This window comes from Carlito syrichta, unplaced genomic scaffold (genome assembly GCF_000164805.1).
Source record: "Carlito syrichta isolate Samal-C Ts95f unplaced genomic scaffold, Tarsius_syrichta-2.0.1 Scaffold308051, whole genome shotgun sequence".
Classification (NCBI taxonomy): Eukaryota; Metazoa; Chordata; class Mammalia; order Primates; family Tarsiidae; genus Carlito; species Carlito syrichta.
Genome location: NW_007252147.1, coordinates 1,478,934 through 1,501,745, shown reverse-complemented (window position 1 = coordinate 1,501,745; position 22,812 = coordinate 1,478,934). Strand labels below are relative to the sequence as shown.

The 22,812-nt window shown below is 36.6% G+C and overlaps 1 protein-coding gene across 2 annotated transcripts in view; it reads left to right on the top strand.

Annotated features, from left to right (window-relative positions):
- The window catches only part of ZNHIT6 (zinc finger HIT-type containing 6), a 48,121-nt gene that overhangs the window by 20,077 nt on the left and 5,232 nt on the right, over positions 1-22,812 (top strand). For both annotated transcript variants that reach the window (XM_008064805.1, XM_021715920.1), the window contains exons 6-8: positions 4,386-4,454; positions 7,488-7,568; positions 9,413-9,490. In XM_008064805.1, coding sequence (XP_008062996.1) covers positions 4,386-4,454; positions 7,488-7,568; positions 9,413-9,490 — 228 coding nt within the window. The remainder of the gene's footprint in view (positions 1-4,385; positions 4,455-7,487; positions 7,569-9,412; positions 9,491-22,812) is intronic.

Genomic DNA, 22,812 nt, shown 5'->3' with positions numbered 1-22,812 from the left:
CGTGGGCACAGGCAATCCACTCACCTCAGCCTCCCAAAGGCGCAGGATTACAGGCTGAGCCACCAAGCCCGGCTTCCCTGTCATTTCCAATTTTCAAAACATCTCTGGCTGAGCGTGGTAGCTCACATCTGTAATCCCAGCACTTTGGGAGGCGGAGGTGAGAGGATTGCGTGAGCCCACAGGTTCGAGACCAGCCTGGGCAGCTTGGCAAGACCTCTTTTCTACAATTAATCAAAAAAAATAGCTGAGCGTGGTGGTGTTACATGCCTGTGGTTCCAGCTACCTGGAAGGCTAAGGAGGAAAGATTGCCTGAACCCAGCAGGTCAAGGCTGCAGTGGCCATGAGCCTGGATGACCGAGTGACACTACAACTCATTAAAAAAAAAAATTTCAGCAAATCTGATAGGTAAAATTCTATTTCTATATACATTTCTTTGGTTATTAATAATTTGAACATCTTACTGTAACATGAGAGCAATGCCATTTAAAAGGCACTTATGACTTTTTATTTGCATCTTCCTTGAGGTTATGGTAGGGTTCCAAATGTGAAAATTTGCGATTTTAAGTAATAATGTCAAAATAATAATTGAATATATAGATAAAGAACTTCTTTCCCCAAATGTGTGTCTTCATCATTTTCTTGAAACTGGGAGAGTTTCTAAACAGTTTCTAGTAAGCAGGTGTTCACGAAGTGAGCCCTGTATTCTCTCACTGAAACAAAGTATATAGTAATCTTTATTTTCCTAATTTAATACATGTGCCATCTGTTTTTCAGTCTTTTTTTTTTTCCATTATTGCCCCCCCCCCAGGTGCCTTTTTAACCATTTTTCCTCCCATGATATTTTGGTACCATGGACACACTGTATAATCTGTTGGTGTACAGTGACCCTTTGTAGGGCCATAAACACTGTAATTTCTAAGATTTTGTTGACTCTTCAAAGAACCAATTTTTGCCCCATTTGGGGTATAACTGCCTCCAATGAGAATACATGATCAACAGGTATGTATTGATATTTGTGGTGAGAGGAGCTTTGCTATGCTTGAATAGTTTCTTGGGTTCAGTAGGACTCAGAAGAGGTTAGTGTTTCTGTCAATGTGTGAGGTTGTCTGGAAGGGAACATTTGGTTTAATAATTGCCACCATTACTCCATTTATCAAATTCTAGTCATGATACTTTACAATCCCTAAGTTACCTATAATATTTCTAGGTACAGTATTTCCATTCTTAAGAATGTTGATTTGCACAATGACATTGTAGTTAAAGGCATTTTGTTAAATTTAGGGAACAGTAGCCCTAATGCATTAGGAATAATAATGTTCACATCGCTATCCCTATAGGTATAGTGTAAAAAAAAAAATAGTAAGTAAAAATCAAACAAGTGATTTTTTTTACTTCCCAGGGGCCATTTTACTTCCCAGTATGTGGGAGCATTTTTGGTTGTCACAACTGAGTGTGTGGGTGTTCCTAGTGGCATCTAGTGGATGGAGCCCTGGGATGCTGCTAGACATCCTGCAATGTACAGGACCGAGTCCCTGGTGACAAAGAATTATCTGGTCCCAAATGTCAGTACCACCAAGTTTGAGAAGTTTCCTAATGAATGTATTTCTTGAAATCTATCTTTATAAAATAATACAAGTAATCTAAGTAATGTTCCTGAGACTTTGGTTTATGTATATTTTTAAGTGGAACGTATATCACTATATATAATTATGAAAAATGGGAAACAATTACTTGAGTCTTAAGAAGATATTTGCTTGCCAACGCCATGACTCACATGAATTTCAGCAACACTAAATAATTGGAAACTGCCTTAGAGAGATAATTAACTTAGCCATTTTAGCAGTTCCTTTTTTTTTTTTTTTTTTTTGAGTTGGAGACTCACTCCATCGCCCAGGCTGGAGTGCAGTGGCACTCTCACGGCCACCCCAGTGTCAAACTGATGGACTCAGGTGATCCTTCCGAATAGCTGGAATTATAGGCATGTGCACCATGCTCAGCTAATTTTTGATTTATTGTAGAGGCGAGGTCTTGCCAAGTTGCCCAGGCTGGTCTCGAACCCTTGGGCTCAGGCAATCCACTCACCTTGGCCTCCCAAAGTGATGGGATTACAGGCTGAGCCACCGAGCCTGGGCCAGCAGTTATTTATACAACACGCTACAAGTTCTCTTTGTCCACCTTGGGTCAGAATACAGTACGAAGGCCTATCAGCCATATCAGTAGTCTTTTATTTCTCAGAAGAAATAAAAGCAAAGCATCTAAGAAAGATGGCAATATGTAAGTGGGTGAAAGATGAATATGGATGCATTGAGTGTTCTTTATTCTCATTTTCTTAGTTTTCAAAATATTACAAGATCACATTTTAAAAGTAACCGTGGCTGGTCTCGGTGGCTCAGCCTGTAATCCCAGCACTTTGGGAGGCCAAGGCGAGTGGATTGCCTGAGCCCGTGGGTTCAAGACCCTCCCGCGCAACTTGGCGAGACCTTGTCTCTACAATAAATCAAAAATTGGCCAGGTGTAGTAGCACGCGCTTGTAGTTCCGGCTACTTGGAAGGCTGAGGCAGAAGGATCGCCGGAGCCCAGCAGGTCGAGGCTGCAGTGGCCGGGAGTGTGCCACTGCACTCCAGTCTGGGCGACAGAGTGAGATTCCAACTCAAAAAAAAAAGGTAATTGTACTTTTCAAATTTGTTCATGTTTGAACTAAGGCAAACTAAAGATTTTTAGCAATAATTTGGCAGCATATATATAATAAAATAGTAATGAACGGCTTTGTTATAACCACAGCTGGTTAACTACAGCAAATAAAATGATTTCCAAGGGCTTTTCTCTCTTGTGTTTGGAATGTTAAGTACTTTCTGAAGGTATTTAGGGTCTATTGAATGTTTACAATTTAAAAAAAAAAGCAATTGTTTGAAATTAAGCAATGATTGGGGATGATTTAGTAATGATTTGCAATTCTACAGGATGACAAGTTGATGATCCTCTCCCAAGTTAATATGGATAGACAAGCGTATTTAGAAATAAATCATACTATGCAGTAACAGTAACAAAATCAGTTACTTCTAACTAATAGAAAAAACGAGTGTCTCTCAGCTTCTTGATAGTGATGTGCTGTGTTTATTTCACAAATAATGGACATTGCAAAGTATTTCATTTTGAAAGATTTATTTAAAGCTAGTAACTTTTGCATTTGCATTCAAAAATTATTTTAAGTTTTTTCCTCTGAAATTTTAGACATCTGGCTTTTAGATCAGTGCAGGATGCTTTTCAGCTTTGTTCCATTCAAAAAATAAAGTTATCGATAAAGTTATTACAATTGTTTCTTATATGATAAGTAGCTCTATCGACATAAGCATGTCTCTAGCTTGTGCCAAAAATTATTTTGTTATTAAGTAAAACTGTCCTATGCAGATCTGTGGTGACTTATTCTAACGGAAGGGATTTTGCTTGAGTTTGTGGTCATTGTTTTCTGACAAAAGTTTGACTATCATATAAATGTTTTGTGAAAGATACTCCACCGGATTATTAAAGGATTATTTTAGATTTGGGGACCCTGCTGCTATGGAGTAGATTTCAAGGGAATGCTGATTATTTCTTGGAGGAGATACTGGTTGTCATTAACTCCAGTGGACTGTTAGAAATTTCTTGTAAGGAAAACATTGTGTAAAACCATCATGTCGTGAAGACATTTATATTTCTGTAATAGATTCAATATTTTGAGCATTGTTAGTTGTTTTTTTAAAAGGGTGTCATTTCTAGTGTCACTAAATTTAGATAAATTAAATAGGACATCTGATCATTTTTAAAAATCAGGCATTTGGTGAATTATTGCTGTTGATCCTATGTCAAACCAAAGTTTAGACCCAAAAGCAAAGGGACTCTAGCTCAAAGTGCATTCTGCTTAGCAACCAACTTGTTGTCTACTGTTTTGCTACTGAATGCACGTACTCATGCCTCAGAAGTGTATCTGCAGCCAGCTGGACTCAACTGGACAATACTTCATTCACCTAATTTCCAGACTAGTCAGGCAAAGACATCAGCTCATTGTATTTAGTCATGAGGAAATTTATTTGTAAACTTCAAGTAGTAGCACATTGATCTCAAAAGCCCCTGAAACTATGAGAAATTGCCTTCTAATTCAGGAATGTGAAGTGCTTGGAATTAAGAACTGCTTCACTTTATTTTTTCTTTTTAACAACCCTTGCAAGTATATTATTTCAAAAACATAGATTCTAAAATCCTAGGAAAGAGTACTCAGCTCTTAACAGAAAATATATGTTAAATTCTAAGTATCATTTAAGAGTTATCTTAAAATGAAAGTTCAGAAAGTTTGATTTGTGTGCAGACTTTTATTATCTCTCTTTTCTCATACGGTTATTTTCTCTTAGAAAACAACAGTTTTGTTGGCATGTGAAACTCCAGTTTCCTCAAAGTCAAGCCGAGTACATAGAGAAAAGGTATGGTATCACTGTTGTCTAATGAGAACTGATTTGTTTTTATTTTAAGGCTCTCTACTTACATCAAATAAGTTGTTAATTAAATGTTGCCTATATCAATAGTAGAATGGGTAACTAAGTTGTGACATATTATTGCAATGAAATGCTGAACACCACTAAAAAAGAATGAGATTCTGTTTACAAATAGGAAAGAAAAAAAACAGAAAACTAAATAGTGTCCTTTTTAGGAATACCTACAAAGGTGGTAGAACTCTAGAGATATGGTTAACACAGGAATCATGATGCTGATTACTTCAGGAGAGGAGCAGGTGTCAAGCAGAGGGGCGCAAGGAGAATTAGGAAGGCTGAAAAATTCTGTTTCTTGAGCAGGGAGGGGGTGTATAGAAAATGGAAACTGTCTCAAATTCTACTATGCAAAGGTTACTACTATACTGTTATAGTGTATCACTCAGAAAACACATCATTGTAGACACATATATGTATACTCCTAATTGGAATGTATATGCTCCTAATTTGCATAACGTTTTTTGTCCTACTTTTTTATATTATAAACATTCTCAAGTGTCATTTAAAAATTATAATGTTTCAACTTTGAAATTTTAACTATTTGGTTTCTTGGGTTAGGAAAAATAATTTTTTTATTTGCTCTGTTGAACATTTTTTAAAAAATTTTAGAACTGTGGGATAACAGTGAGGATTTACTACATGAGTAGGTTGCAGGCAGGTAAAGTTTGGGCTGCTAGCTGGCCCCTCTCCTGATGGTGGACCAGGTACGCAGTGTCATACCACATCCCCCTCCTTCTCCCTTTTTCCCTCCCCAATCACTGACCAGTGTCTGCCAGTCCCATCCTTGTGCCTGTATGATCAGTGATTGGGGCCTGCTATGAGTGAGAACATACAGTATTCAGTTATTTGTTTCTGTGATAGTTCACTTAATATGATGGCCTCCCGCTGCATCCTGTTGATGTGAAAGCCATGATTTTGTTCTTTAGTACTGCATAATAGTCCATCACGTATACGTACCACATTTTTTTTTTTTTTTTTTTATTCAGTCCACTTTCAGTCAGCATCTGGATTGGTTTCATGTTTTTGCTATTGTGAAAAGTGCTGCAATAAACATGTGTGTGCAGATGTCTTTTGTAGAGTGAGTTACGTTCCTCTAGGTATATTATCAGATTGGGGTTTCTGGGTCTTATGGAAGCTCAATTTTTAGTTCTTTAAGAAATCATCACACTGCTTTCCACAAAGGTTGAACTACCTTACATTCCCACCAACAGTGTAAAAGTATTCCCTTTTCTCCTTAGCCAGCACCTGTTGTTTTTTGGCTTATTAATGATTGCCATCCTTACTGGAGTTAGGTGGTATCTCATTGTAGTTTTGACTTGCATTTCTCTGGTGATTAGTGAGGGTGAGCATTTTTCATGTGTTTGTTGGCTGCTTATAGATCTTCCTTTGAGAAATGGCTGTTCATGTCTTTTGTTCACTTTTTAGTGGGACTTTTTTTTTCCTGTTCATTTGAGTTCCTTGTAAATCCTGTCTTTTAGGCTTTTGTCAGACACATAACTTACAAATATTTTTACCCGTTCTATGGATTGTCTCTTTGCTCTCTTGTTGGTTTCTTTTGCCATGCAAAACCTTTTCAGTTTGATAAGGTCTCACCTGTCAAACTTAGTTTTTGTTGTGTCTGCTTTTGAGGACTTGACCATGGATTCATTGCCTACTCTGGTGTCGAGGAGGGTTGTTCCCTAAGTTGTCTTCTAAGATTCTTATAGTTTCAAGTTTTACATTTAAGCTCTTTGTTCATTTTTGAGTTAATTTTTGTGTGTGGTGATAGGTAGGGTCCAGTTTCATCTTTCGCCTGTGGCTAGCAGTTTTCCCAGTATCATTTGCTAAATATGATTTCCTTTCCCCAGTGTTTGTTCTTGATGGCTTTGATGGAGATGAGTTGGTTGAGGGACAGTGGTTTTACTTCTGGATTCTCTGTCCTGCTCCATTCATTGGTCTGTGTGTCTATTTCTGTACCAATACCATGCTGTCTTGGTTACTGCAGCCTTTTAATAAATTTTAACGTCTGGAAGTATGGTTCCTCCAGCTTTGTTTCTTTTGCTGAGGATTGCTTTAGCTATTCGTGCTCTGTTATGCTTCTGTATGAATTTCTGTATTGTCTTTTCTAGGTCTCTGAAAAATAATGTTGGCAATTTGATGGGGATTGATTGAATCTTTAGATTGCCTTGGGTGGGATGGACATCATGACAATGTTGATTCTTGTGTTAGGAAAATTTTTAAGTTGCTCTTCAAGTAGTATATTCAGCACATTTCTACACTGGACATAAATGTCCTCTCTGTAATTGTCACATGGATTTTACTGAAGAACTTTGTTATTTGAAGTTGTATACCAGACTTAAGACAGGGAAAGAACTTATTTTACAGATTGGGATATGAAGCCAATAGTATATATGAATGTGTATAAATGGTTGAGGAAAGTTATTATTTTAAAATGGTATCTTAATTTTGTTTATACAGCTTTATATATAAGTTTAAGACAGTGTGCATAAATAGAGGAAAGTTGGAAATTTTTAAATGTTTTCTTTCCAGGGAAATTAGTATCAATTTAACCTGGTCTTATGATTTAGAATGAATAAATTTGAACATGCACTGAAATTAGCATCATCTGAAATCTTTTTCCAGATTTTTTATTTCTGTCAGTTAAATATATTTTATCCTGACTTCTTTCTTTTCATGTTTGAGTACAGGTGTGTATTGAGAGAGGCTTATGTTTTTATAATTGATTTATAGGGAGCTTCTCAGAATGTTGTTTTTAAAGACCTTGTTAAGTATGTCCAAGAAGTCTTTTTGAGCTTTTTCCTAAGTAATTTTTGTTTAAAAGGATGTTTCATTTTGCCAAGAATAAAATAAAAAGTCTTTGTTTAGTTATTTAAGCAAAAACAGCCACAGCATTTAGTAATTCTAAGTTAACACTTTTAGTAGAAGAATCATAAATAGTAATATAGCTTTTTTTTCTCTGTTGGAAAGAGTACCAGATGATAAAACTATTAATGAAATCCTAAAACCTTACATTGATCCTGAAAAGTCTGATCCTGTAATTCGTCAAAGGTATGTTTCAAAAATCTTGTAACTTTCTGAAATTAAAAACGTTGAAGTACTTGCTAGGTGCATATTTATTACTATTAGAATGTGATGTGTCAGTGCACTTTACTTTCTATCTCATTTCTTTGGTATTTACTGAAGGTCAGTCAGTATAAGTAACAACAGTAGCTAATACTTACTGTTTACTGTGTTCCAGATGCTCTTCAAAGCAAATAATAATAAATGTATTAATTCATTTAATCCTTACAACAATTCTGTAAGATAGATTACTGTGATTATACCCATTTTATAGATGAGAAAACTGATTCAGCAGTCCCAGTCTTTTTGGCACCTGGTACTGGTTTCTTGGAAGACAGTTTTTCCACAGATCATGTGGGTAGGAAGGTGGATGTACAGTCGAACGTCACTGCTAATGTTAGTCTGAATTTGCAGCCACTCCTCAGTGCTAGCATTACCACCTCAGCTCCACCTCTGATCACCAGGCATTAGAGTCTCATGAGGAGCACACAGCCTAGATCCCTCCTATGCACAGATCACAGTAGGGTTTGCACTTCTGTGAGGATCTAATGCCCTGCTGATCCGACAGGAGAAGGAGCTCAGGCAATAACACGAGAAGTGGGGAGTGGCTATGAATACAGATGAAGCTTCTCTAGCTCACCCGCCACTCACCTCCTGCTGTACTGCCTGGTTCCTAACAGGCCACGGACCAGCACCAGTCTGTGGCCCAGTGGTTGAGGCCCCCTGCTTAACGTCATGTGTATAACTTCATATAGCCAGTAAACAGAGAAGCTGAGATTCAAACCCAGGCAGTCTGTAGTCAAAGTCTGCACCCTTAACCCTTAAACTAAACTGCCTTTCAAGTTGAACCAAAAACTCTGAAAATTAAGTTTCCAAGTAACTGTTAAAGACAGGAAATCCTGTTTTAGCCAAGCCTTCATAGAATTTAGTAAGGTACACTCTGCCTCCTGTCCAGAAATACAGCATGGACAAAAGTGGTTAATGTACTACAGTGGAAAGACTCAGTCATGGATACCTGGGTTAGAATAGCTGTTTCTGTCCCTTATTAGCTGTGTGATTAAGAGCAAGTTATTCAATTTACAGGCCTTAATTTTTTCCATTAGTGAAATGAGGATAATACCTCCTAGATAGGGTTGTTATGAGGCCTAAGAGAAATAGCATATATAACTTTCCTAGCACAGGACCTAGTATATAGTAGGCACTGCTCAGAAAAAGAACTATTATTAGAGTGTGAGTTATTAGCGCTCCTGGGCAGGAACCCAGTTGACTTTATTTTCACCAGATGGTACTTGCTTGGGATATGAATGAATCCTTGGCAATGGTTCCAGAGCAACTTGGTGTTCACAGTTTAGACTGGGTGGATTCTAACATGTCTGATTCAGTTCTAGTTAGATCTCATTCTTTTGCTTTTGTGATAAAACATCATGCCCAGACTGAAGCAGACTTGTGTCATATATCAAGCAGTATCTTTAGGATAGCTATAATCGTTGTGTTTCTTTTCCTTTTATAACTGCTAATCTCATTGTTAGTCATATATTTAGCAGTAAGGCAAAGTATGTCATTAAAATGAATACATTTTTTAAGAAAATATAGCCAGATTAATTTATTGAAGCAGGCGTTTTTCTTCTTTTTTAAATTTAAGATACTTTACTGAACAGAGAGGAAAGGTATTTTTTTTAGATCCTTAGAAAACATTCTTATCTTTTTTTCTATGCTTGGATAGATAAACTTTAATATTAGCTACTCATAAATGCTTAGTCTTTATAAGACTATCCTGAAATATACTATAAATCCATTTTGCTTCCTTCAGTATGACTTCCTTTTTATTTTAGGTTGAAAGCCTACATTCGCTGTCAGACTGGGGTCCAAATTTTAATGAAGGTTGAACATATGCAGCAAAATTTAGTAAGGTAAAATTGCTCTCCTCCCTATTTCTTACAATATTTTCTAGTTCTGTAATATAATTAAGTAACTTGATCAGCTTAAGTAGCTAGTTATTAAACTAATTATCTGTCTATCAATATAACCTACACTTTAAAAATAACTTTCAAGTCAAAATTCAAAAACAGTTACAATTCTAATGTAGGATACATTTGGTTGAAAAATCACCCTGGTTACAATGTTTTACAATACAAGCATTCCTTGTTTTATTGTGCTTACTTTATTGCACTTCACAGACACCGCATTCTTTACAATTTGAACATTTGTGGCAATCTTACATCAAGCAAGTCTTTTCTAACAGCATGTGCTCACTCTGCTTCTCATTTTGGTAATTCTCAGCAATATTTAAGATTTTTTTCATTATATCTTTTATGGTGATCTGCAGTACAGTAGTAACACTTTGATGTTACTATTGTCATTGCTTTTGTACCCCATGAACTGTGCCCTACAAGATGACAACCTTAATCAGTAACTGTTATATATATTCTGACTATTCTACTGACCAGCCATTCCTTTATCTTCGTCACTCTCCTCGGGTCTTCCTATTTTCCCTGAGACACAATAGTATTGAAATTAGACCAGTTAATGACCCTACAGTGGCCTCTAAGCGTTTAAGTGAAAGAAAACATCACACGTCTCTCACTTTAAATCAAAAGCTTTAGAAATGATTAAGCTTAGTGAAAGAAGGCATGTCGAAAGCCAAGGCAGACTGAAAGCGAGGCCTTTTATGCCAAACAGTTAGCCAAGTTGTGATTTCAAAGGAAAAACTCTCACAGGAAATTTAAAAGTGCTGCTCCAGTGAACACATAAATGATAAGAAAGCGAAACTGCCTTATTGCCAATATGGAGAAAGTTTGAATGGTCAGGATAGAAGATCATTATAGCCCCAACATTCCCTTAAGCCAAAGCCTGATCCAGAGCAAGGCCCTGACTCTCTTCAATTCTTTGAAGACCGGGAGAGGTTAGGAAGCTGCAGAAGAAAAGTTGGAAGCTAGCAGAGGTTGGCTTGGTCCATGAGGTTTAAGGAAAGACACTGTCTCAGTAACCTAAAAGTGTAGAGTGAAGCAGCAAATGCTGATGGAGAAGCTGCAGCCACAAAATTGAGCTAAGATACTGATGAAGAAGGCTATGCTAAACAACAGATTTTCAATGTAGGTGAAACCTATTGGAAGAAGACACCATCTGGGAGTTTCATATAGCTAGAGAGGAGAAGCCAATGCTTGGCATCAAATCTTCAAAAGGGTAGGCTGACTCTCTTTTAGGGACTAATGCAGCAGGTGACTTTAAGTTGAAGCCAGTGTTCATTTACCATTCCAAAAATTCTAGGACCCTTAAGAATTATGCTGAATCAACTCTGCCTATGCTGTATAAGTGGAACAACAAAGCACATCTGTTTACAGCATAGTTTACTGAATATTTTAAGCCCACTGCTGAGACCTATGACTCAGAACAAAAGAGTTCCTCCAAAGTATTTCTGCTTATTGACAACTTTGGTCCTCTTTGGGACCCTAAAGAAGGAAAGATACAAAATTAGAGTAAAGGATTTTTAAGGAAAATGAAGCACAGAGAAGTTCAGTGCCCGAGGTGGGTCATCCAAACTTCGTTCCAGTGCACTTTGACATTTTCACAGTGTAGGTTTACAAACCCTTGGGCTCATTGGTAAAATAGGTCTTAGCATTTTGACTGGTAACTTGCTGAGTGCTGGTCCCTAGGTATCCTGATTCCTTTGTACTCAGCAGCATGATAGCTGTTTACTACACCCCTTTGGATCATGTCATCTTATAATAGGCTTTTATCTGTCCTATATTATAAACTTTAACATACTTGGTATCCCACACTTACTTTTTATTGCAAGCAATTCTGATTTCCTTGGATCTTGGAGGAAAAGGCTATTTTGCCAGAGTTAAGTCTGACTGGCTAAGGGAGTTGGCACATTGACCCTCAGAGGTGTTCTCTTAGTAAACTTATGAGACTAAAGCCATAGTATATTCACTAAGAGTGTGCCATAGCATAAACCATGAGTAACATTTAAATGAACTAATTAGATTTTTTTTTAAAAGAAGAAGGGAGAATTATGTAATGATTGACCAGAGGTAAAATCCAAGAGAACAATGCAGATTTTTTGTTTGAACATGAATTATATGGAATTCACTTTAGGATTTTAGTAAACAAAACTGAACCTTTTAATCCCCATAGTGGAGGGAATGGCAAATTAATAAAGTAAAAGGTAAGTGGTGTTGACCATAAGGGACACCTAGAGTAAACTGTTTCAATACTAAGCCTGAGTCAGACTGAAGAACATGGAAGTACCTTGACTCTACCTTATCTGTGTAGAAAGCTTATCCTCCAGATTTCTCCATTTGGACTGTTTACTTGAACTAAATGACATATGAAAATAGTGCTGGGCATGGTGGCTCACGCCTGTAATCCCAGCACTTTGGGAGGTGGAAGCAAGAGGATTGCCTGAGTCCATGTGTTCGAGACCAGCCTGGGTAACTTGGTGAGACCTCATCTCTACAATAAATAAAAAAAAATTAGCCGGGTGTGGTACGCATGCCTGTAGTTCCAGCTACTTGGAAGGCTGAGGCAGAAGGATTGCCTTAGCCCAGCAGGTCGAGGCTACGGTAACTGTGAGTGTGCCACTGTACTCCAGCCCAGGTGACAGAGTGAGACTCTGACTCAAAAAAAGGCCAGGCGCAGTGGCTCATGCCTTTCATCCCAGCACTTTGGGAGGCTGAGGTGAGAGAATTACCTGAGCTTGCTGGTTTGAGACCAGCTTGGGCAACTTGGTGAGACCTCATCTCTACAATAAATAAATTAGCTGGACATGGTAGCACATGCCTGTATTTCTAGCTACTTGGTAGGCTGAGGCAGAAGGATCACCTGAGCCCAGCAGTTCAAGGCCGTTGTAGCCATGAGCATGCCACTGCACTCCAGACTGGGCAACAGAGTGAGACTCTAACTCAAAAAAAAAAAAAAGAAAGAAAGAAAAGAAAATAGTGCTGAAGCAGAGGAAGGGGATAGGATATGACCCAGGAATTTTGGATTTAAAAATTGCCACACTGCTTAACTTTACGTAGTGATGATATCACTTGACAGCAGTAGTAGTGTCAGAAATTCCAGTTGAGGTATCCTGAATGTGGACCTAAATTGGTATAGGGCACATCTTTTTATTTCTGATTACTCAGTCAACCTCAACACATAGTTATCCTAATTTCTAAAGAACCTCCCAGTTTTGTAAGTATTTTTTAATCATGAACAATGAAACTAGATAGTGTGGAGATGTATTTAAGCATTGATTTTTGTTTATTTTTATCATATTTTTAAACCACAGAGTTCTCCATATAATACATTCATGGAAAGACCAAGTTGCACATTTATATTTGATTGTATACGTAATTACAGTTATATCATTAAAGGAAAGTACATTCTGAGAACATCTAAGGAAGATTATTATAGGTTATAAAATGTTAGGCTCTAATTTAAGATAAGCATTCTAAATAGGAGCATTTTATTATTTCCTGAAAAGTGCTTAGAAGGCAGAAACGTGTAGTTTCCTTGTGGCTGCTTGATTTAAATGTATCTTGCAGTTTATAGCATTTCAGTAACTTCAGAGTAAAGTATGTTTACCAACAACTTGATGTTGTCCATTTCCACCAGCTTTGTTTACCATTCTTGGAGGGTTTATGACAATTATCTCATGATATCCCTGATCGGTTAGAGCAAGCTTGAATTTCCCAGGTTTTAGCTCTGCTGAGCGTGCCTTATTTTTCAACCATGATTGTAGGATGCCTGTCTAATGCCAAGGAATTTGCTGCTGAGCTATTTGGTAATTTTTTCCCTTGAATACATAGTTCGAATTTGTCCCATGTATAAGCGACTGTAGCTTTTTAAATACATGTATTCATTCAGCAAGCACCTCGGGAATACCTGCCCCTGTGGAGCTCACATTCCCAGGAGAGAAGATTTCATGTAAGAAACTTGTGGGTAAGGCTATTCTTGCCCTCTTGCCACATTTCTTACCAGCTTTCTGTTCTCAGAAAGTAAGGCACAAGTTAGTTGCCTTCACTCTGCTTTCACAAATTGGTATATAAAGCCAAGAATTTCGATGTAGACCCAAGCCAAATTAAAGCATTAGCTAGGCTTTGATTTCATGAATATCACAAAAATTATTCCTCTTCCTGAGCATACTACCCAGCTGTACTTGCACAGATCCTGTTAGTCGTTTCCTACTATACCGGTTTTAGTTAATAATTTTGGAACGCTTTGTTTGAAAAGCAACCAGCAAAAGTATGAGCTATTTCTCTTGGATGATTTTATTTCCATGCTGAGAGGATGTTTTTAAATTTAAAAAAAAGAAAAACTCAGTTTACTTTCTTTGGATCCTTATGGATCTTTAATATAAGATTCTTTAAAATAATTTCAGTGAAGTTAAGAAGTAAGATACTTTTTCCTATATCCTTTTAGAGGAAATGATTTTGCCTATGTAAGGGCTTCAGGTGAGGTCCACTTGACCTTTTTTGGCTTTTATTAATACCCACTCACCAGCAGCAAAGACCCCCTTCCTTCTCCCTGAGAACAGAGATGACGCCCCAGCCCGTGGTAATTGCCAGACTCTGACGCCTAAACTCTTGACTCTGCTGCCAAGACACAAGCTTTCAACCTGTTTGACTTTCAGAGCCTGGCTCTCTTGTTTGCCTCACTGCATAGTCCTTAGCAGATCCCTCCTTGCTTTTTGCCTAGCGCGTGCCCCTGCTGGCCGGTTATTTTCCCTTACTGTACAAATCTCCCTGGTTGCACATGTAACCTGTATTTCTTCTTTTCTCAGAACAGTGCTCTTCAGATTTCAGTGTCTGTCATAATCATCTAGGACTTTGGTTGAAAATGTAGATTTCCAACCTGCACTCAGAGGTCCTGTTTTAGTAAATCTTCCATAGGGCCCTGAAACCTACATATTTTACAGTCTCTGTCTCCCGAGGGGGACCCTAATATAAATTACTCCTGGGACTACACTTTGAACAACACTGCTGGGTGGTAAACTCCATGAGAACATTTTTGATTCTCATGCAGTGTCTAACATGTTTTCAATATAATAAGATTTTGGTAGATGTTTATTCAGTTGAGTTGTTGAAGTTTTATAAAGGAAATATGTCACCTAACATTAGATTTTTTTTTTAAATCGTATTTTTACCTCCTTAAAGATACTAGTCTGTACCCTTTGCCTAATTGACCTGGAAATGGAAAATTAGATGATCTTGTTTTAGGTTTACATTGAATAATTGAAAGATATACTTTAAAACATATTCTAAATAGGAAATTTATAATATTTGTGTTAAAAGCTAAGACTTTTAAAAATAATCTTCGACCATAGGAAATGGAAGATCTTGAAAGTTAGGATGAATTTGATAATAATGGTTCAGAAGTAAACATATATTAGAGAACAGTGAAGGCATTTCTGAATTTCTAAAAATGGTATTCACTACTTTCAGCTGTCTTGATAGCCAGAGACCATTTCTGCCCTTTAAGGTAGATCCCTTGGAAATAACTATGATGAAGGAAGGAAGTTTTGTGACTTACTTATACTTCTTGCTTTCCTTTTGAAACTGGATTCTGTTAATGGGTGCTGAGTTGACAAATGGGAAAAAAATCACTTAATCTAAGAATCAGTAGTAAACAACCTTGCTTCTAGTAGAAGATACCATTAACAGGCCTGATCCATCATAAGAGATAATTTTACTCTACATGTTTGTAATATATTAGTGTTATTTTGATAATTGTATACTCATAATATGAGGAGGGGACCCCCAAATGCTCAGAGTTATCTTTTGGAGAGTGGGCCCCTTATAGTACAGGCTTCCCATTCTAGTTAAGTGTTCTAGGAACCCATCAGTATCAGTGTACCAGCTAGCATTTTTGTGAAAGGCTGTGTTGCAGAAGAAACATACTGAGTTGTGGTAAACAGGTGGCTGGTTCTTCCACTGTGACAACACACCTGTTCACACCAAAAATGGCATGACCCCCATACCCACCTTCCCTATTCACCCGATCTCACCCCAGGCAGCTTTTTAATTTTGCTTCCCCAGCTGAAAAAAGCTCTCAAAGGGAAGCATTTTGCCGATGTGGAAGAGGTAAAACAAAAAAACAGCAGAAACTCTAAAAGGCATCAAAATTGATGAGTTCAGAAGCTGTTTTGAACAGTAGAAAAAGCATCTTGATAAATTTACTATATCAAATGAAGAGTACTTTGAAGGTGACTGAAATTTAAACATGTAAGAATAAATATACAATCTTTTATAAATAAATTACAGGGTTTTTTTTTATGGTTCTCCCTTTGTAGTTAAAATTATTCACTTCAGAAGAGATTTTAATAGTTTAAACATTAAGATCATAGGTAATAAAATTAAGATTTTTAATGTACATACATCTGTTGCAGAAAAGTATGATTGGTTAATCAGTAAAAGATTTTCAAGCATAAACATTATTAAGCATAAACTTCTGTGGAAGAATTAGAATGGAAATATGAATTCATGGAGAAAAAGAAACCAAATAAGATTTCTAACTTAAAAAAGAAGAGCTTGCTCATATATTTTTTTAAATGGATGATGTTGGTATCAAATTGCCATGGTATTTAGATTCTAGTTAATTAAGAGTAATATGTTACATTTTAAATCATCAATATTTACAGTATACCATAAATTATGTTCTTTGTGTCTATTTAACTTGAGAATAAAGATTTTAAATGAAGTTTTAGATATCTGTTCAAAAATATACTAAAGTGTCATTGTTTTCTACAATTATTTTTTGCTTATTTTGTGCAAGCAAAATGTGTGATGACCCTGAGTAATTTTTCTCAAACACAAAAAAATGTTTGCTTCAAGGGTGAGTTAAAAATCAAGGTTGAATCTGGAGGCTAATAGTTGTCTTTATGGAACATAGTAAGCATTAATGACGACCTTTTATTGAGTGCCTTACTACTGGTTCGGTACTCTGTTAAGCACTTTGTATATATACATTGTAATTATGTCATAGTATTACATACATTATGCATTATAAACATAATTGCATGGATAGCCCTGGCTACAGCTAAGTAACCCATTAAATGGTAGAACCTATAACCTAGGGCTGCCTGCTTCCAAAGCCTTAGTAAGTTCTTTGCAATATAGCACATGCCTCTCAGTGCCGTAAGTGACCATAATGCCTATTCTTGGATTTCATGAAACCCAGCCACAGTTCTTTGTTATCTCTCTTCTGGAGACTGTTGATTATTTTTCAAAGTAGTCATGGTCAGGATGAGTATGTGCTCAGAGTGGTATTAACCTTTGACCATATATTGGATCTAGATTCTAGAACAAAGAAAGCAAGGTGTTAAGGATTAGAAAATGTTAGAATCAACCTGAAGAGTGTTCACACACGTAAAGGAAGTATATAGAGCAGGCTACTAAACATTCTTATCATCTCAGAGATGACACCCTTCCAGTGATGGAAGGGGCTTCATGTGACCTTCTTCCCAAGGCAGTTTTATGATAAGAATTGTGAACTAAGCTCTAAGGAAGCTAGTTCACACAGTTGGTATGTGAGTGTTTACAGGACTGATGCATGCTCAAGTATTGAAGTCTTAGTAGCTTTGAACTTGAAAACTTTAGTTTGAGAGGCTGTACTGAAGAGTAGATCCAAAGTGATATCGTGGTCAAATTTGAAGCAAATTGCAAGCCTACAGTTTCCATAATGATGATCTCACTTCAAATAAATACTTTTTTGGTTATTGGTAAGGGAACGATATGAAATATAAGGGTTCTCCCTAAAAATGTAGGAACTATTTTAACTCTCAACTTAATGTTACTCTGTTAAATTTATCCGTCCTAGTTAAGCTATAGAATATTTTGTGGCCAACATAAATTCTCTTTGGAGGGATCTTGACATATGTAATTGAAATTTATAAGTACCAAAACTGTCTGAATTTTACATGCATTCCCATGTTCGTTCTCTGTTCAGTATTGTAAACATATCCACTCTCTACTCATAATGTAGACCTGGCTTATTTCTGTTTCTGCCTTACACATATACTTTCTTCCTAGAAAGCCTTAGTCCTTTCACCTCTAACGAATAAATACATTATAGCTCACCATTGTATGTTTAATGCCGAGAACAGTGTCTAGAACATGGTAGACGCTCAGTAAATATGTGTTGAGTAAGAAATGAATGAATGAGTTGAATGAACTCTTAAGATCTACTTCACTATCCCAACTTTGTATTTCCTTGAGCAACCTTGCGTAAGATACTTAACTTCTCAGGGCTTCATTATCCTTATGTGGAAGACAAAAAAGACTCAAATTCCTGTCAACTCTAAAATAATATCTTCCTATAATGTAGTTCGTGGACTACGTAACCAACCTTTAAGCAAACGTTTATCTGAGGAACCTAATTATATTTTGTAAAGTAATACATTCTAATTTAGGCTGGAGATGTAAGAGTCTATACTGATCAGACTTTTGTACTCAGTTTAGCTCCAAAGGAAATGTGTGATTTATTAACACAACTAAGACTGATTAAAATTCCCAATATTGCCGAGGGCAGGGAGAGCACAACATCAATAAGGGTACCTGATCTTAAACCAAGCAAAGTGGGGACCGATGGGAGGCCCAAACTTTACCTGTACAATGTCCATTTGTATACCTAATCCTGAATTGTACCCCCATCTTTAAAATAAAATATAAATAACATAAAAATTATCTACATTAATTAGGAGAAAGTGCATTGAGGAGAGATTTTAAGAAAAAGGAAAATAAAGAAAATACTAAGTATATGAAGTGATAAATATTGATCAGTTATACCTCAATAAAGTTGAGGGAAAAAAGAATGTGCAGCAATTAAGAAGAGCGGGTAACTAGGGTTAGGAAATGAAGTAGCTAGATTTTGAAGCCACTGTGCAGCCTGTAAGACATTTGGAAGTAGGTATGGAACGGAGAACATTTGTTGTCTACTTAGCTTTAGATTTCTATCATGACACTTGTACCAATGAAATGTGGTTGTTGTTTGTGTGGCACCCCCAATAAAGTGTGGGGTTTATTTCTATGAAATTCTGTTATGTAGCAGAATATCTGTACGTGGTAGACACTAGGGGTAAATACTTGAGAAATCAATTGATGCATAAGTGTCAGGCACTATGTTTACAACAATTTTACATGCCTTAATTTTAATAAAGTACATACTTTGTCTCTATTGTACATGGTAGTAATCTTAGGCTCTAAGCAATTGACTTACCCAAAGAAGCCAAGTTACAGTTTATAAGGCCAGAATTTGGACTCTGGTCTGTTTGTCAGTCAAGTTCAGTTCAGGCTTCTTCTACTAACTAGTTTTGTCATAGATTATAAAGATAATTCCTGCTAATTCTGTCATTTCTCTGCTAGGGTTGCCAACTTACTTTTGGAGTATAAAATCTTATTACTAATACTAGCCTATTAGCAAGTTATAGTTTAGGAACAGTTACACCTATTATATGTAGCCCATGCAGCTGTCTTTACTGCCATTCTACTAATGAGGAAAACTAAATCTCTTTGAGGAGTTATAGCTCATAAAGACCAATGATAGGACTGGAACCCAAGCCTTGTGGATTTAAAAATAATTTACCAGTGAGAATCAGAAAATACTCCAAGGAAATAGCATCTAGGACAAGTTAGAACCTTGTAAGCCCTTCTTTAAAACAGGTCTTAAAATCTATAATTGGCCATTTTATTTCACTGCATCCATAGCTTTCATATTGTGTTATACTAGAATAATTTATCACTACAGTTCTGAACTGTTGAGCTTTCTGAATTGTATTCCATGTCAAGCATGTGTAGTCCCCTTCCACACTAATACATAAAAATCCCAAAACAAAGTGTAGCAAACCACTAATTCAATTACGGATTTTTTTTTTTAAATATGAACACTAAAAAGAGATTGGGTTAGAAATAACTGTAGGAAGATCTTTTTCTATGTGACTTGGACATTATGCATTGCAGAATTGTTACATAAGGAATTTGGAGAAATTTTAAATAATACCTTTTTAAAAATAATAAAACAAAACAGGGCCTAAAACTCTTAATCTAGTTACACTTTTAACCCAGAAACCTAATTTGAGAAACAAATACTATGTGGCAGTTGAGAATCAAAAACTGTAGAAATTTAGAGCTGAAGGGTCCGTTGTGATCACCTCATTCAGTGACCTTATTTTAGTGGGAAATCATTGTAGCCTAGGGTCTGCTATTAGATTGTTACATTTAGAGAGGCTCAGACTTAGTTTTAATATTTTTTATTAAAAAAATGAAGGTGGAGGGAGTGATGAGCCAAGGAGTGTCAGTGATCAGATGGGTAGTAAAGTGGTTTTTTGACTTTGTTTTTATTTTTTATTTTTGAGTCTCACTGTTGCCCAGGCTGGAGTGCAGTGGCCCCACCCAACTTGCTTACTTATTTTGGTAGAGATAGTGTCTCACTGTGGGTCCCAGGCTGGTCTTGAACTCCTGTACTCAAGTGATTCTTTCACCTCAGCCCCCCAAAATGCTAGGATTGCAGGCGTGAGCCACCACACCCGATGCCTTCTTCTTCTTTTTAATCTGTCTCTTTTTAATTACAGGAGAGAAAAAAGCAGCATCCTCATTGTTAATAAAGTACAGAGAAAAAGTTTAAGAACTTGGCCAGTTTCTTTGAAATTTAGCAGTAGAGCCAAGATTAAAAGCACAGTCTGGAGTTTCAAGACAACTTTTGTTTATGTAATGTCATTGTAACACCTGTTTGGCCTACTGAGCCATACTGCCCTCATAACGCCCCTGTGAAGCTGCCCAGAGCAGGGTCAGCTAGTGAGGCTGTGAGAGTGAGCAAGTGAAATAACAAGAGGAATTGTCTGAGAAGGGTCCCAGGGGTATGAGAAAAGACAAATGTTGGTGTCTTAATTCTCCCAAACCTAAGTAGTTTATCTTCTGGTAGTAGAGCCGTTTTATTAATGGAAATACCAGAGTCAGTGAAAATTTCAAAAAGATAAAGTTGTCCCTTAGGATTCAATGACTTAATGTTTTGCAAAGAAGCTAAATAAAGCCTAAATGTTTCAGCAGTGCAAAGCTGGACTCTTAAAGCTTGTCTCAAGATAATGGAAACAAAAACATTCAAAGCACTTCTATCCTCTTGGAAATAAATGTGATAATAAAATAATGGTTGAAGGTCGTACTGAAAGTTTAAGGCTACATTTAATGAAAAATGCACATAAAGGCAAATATATGCCTCAGTGGTTATATAGATGCCATTCTTTTTTGATGTTTTGTTTTGAGTCAGGATCTTACTCTGTCAACCAGGTTGGAGTATAGTGGCATGACCACAGCTCAAAGCAGCCTCCGTTTCCTGGGCTCAGATGATCCTTCCACCTCAGCCTCCCAAGTAACTGGGACTACAGGTGTGCACCACCAGGCCCAGCTAATTTTTTTTTATTTTTTGCAGAGACAAGGTTTTGCTACATGGCCTAGGCTGATCTTGAACTCCTTGGCTTAAGCAGCCCTCCTGCCTCAGTCTCCCAAAATGCTGGGATTACAGGTGTGAGCCACTGCTCCTACCCATTCTGTCAGTAAGAAATCCAGTGGCTTTGCCGTGAACTAAAGTTTCTATAGGAATGTGTTGTTATTTTAGGTAAATAAAACTGATGTGCCCATGGCTTAAATAAGTGAGCCTAGCAGTTTTTATGTTTTATTATTCAGCCCTCACAATAACTCTCTGAGTCGGTACTGTCATTATCTTGATTTTCAAGCATGGAAACTGGGTGGGGATTAAGTTAAGTAACTTGTCCAGGATCACAGACCAGAGAATGTTGGAGCCAGGATTTTAACTCAATGTTAGTCTTCAAACCCAAACAACTACTGAACAACAACTGAAAGTTGCTGCTTCATTTAACTAAATTCCTAGTCTATAAAATGTTAACCCCATATGGGCTTGATAGCCTTTTCTTTAATTTACTTTTAAGTTACTGGCAAATGTTTATGGTAGATTAAGAGTAGCCACTAGTAATAAAAAAAATCTAAGAAAGTAAAAATTTCAGCAAAAAGATTATTTGGTGAACTCTCATCTCTTCAGTTAACAGACTAGAACTAGGCTGTAGCCAGAAACTTGCTGGCACTCAATAGCAATATTCCTATGATTAGAAATTTATAACATACCAGATTTCCATTGCATTTGAATAAGATGTTTTTAAAATAATGTATTAGTTGGCGAATCTTTTATAAATCTTTGCATCCCTAGTGCTTTCCACAGTGTCTGCTTGGCACATAAACTAGGGACCAGGTTTTAGGATTGAAGGTATATGTAACTTACAGGTAATTTTTAACTCTGAACTCTGCTAGCAACATTTTATTTTATATCATCAGTTATATTAGGCTCTGATCCCTGTGTGGCTTTTGAAGAACTCGTTTCTTATTGTTTCAGCTTGGGAAATATAGAGAAAATCAATGAAGATTTAATATTACAAAAGTAGAATCCCTAAAACATTACATATGCATTGAAAATTATTTATCAAAATAAATAAATAAGAAACATTCCCTTATTTGAAAATTGCCTTATGATTTAGTTAAAATGCACAACAGATAAGTTATTTCAAATATTTGTAGAATTCTCTTGTTTAAGAATCCAGGTCTTATTTTCTCCCAAGAAAAATTTAGTTACACCATTTTATACTGTACTTTGTAAGTTAATTTTCTACTTGAGTATTGAATACAATCTTATTTTTCTCTTTTGTATAATTACTGCTAGCTTTTATTTAAAAAACACTGCTTATTTCAAAGGGAAATAATGTTTAAAAGATGTGAAGCATTTAATCCTTGAATGCTGGAACCAGTTTTAAAGTATTGTAAGCACATCTGTATTACATTACACACAGGGAAAAGAATGTATGAATTCTATGGTCTATGGGAGGCTGGCTTAGAAAAGCCGAGTATTTTGCATTTCAAATTTCTTTTCAACATAGAGAATATTCTGCTATTCTAAAATGAATAATTTAATTACGGGGTGGGGTGTGTGGTCAAGGATGCATAAGTAAAGTTTTGATTTTATAATTGTCTTCTCACTTTGTCACCTACTTCTTAGAAAGAAGTTAGTTTTTATAGTGAGTGGCGTGGCTTTGCGGTTTTTAAGCACTTTTTGAATCTCCCCAATTTGTAAGCTATTGCATGGGACAGACATACAACACAGAGAAACCACCATACCAAAATTCCTCATGAGTGTGCCACGTGTCTCAGTCAGCTGTGCGTTATGGTAATGAGCAGATAATTTGATACTA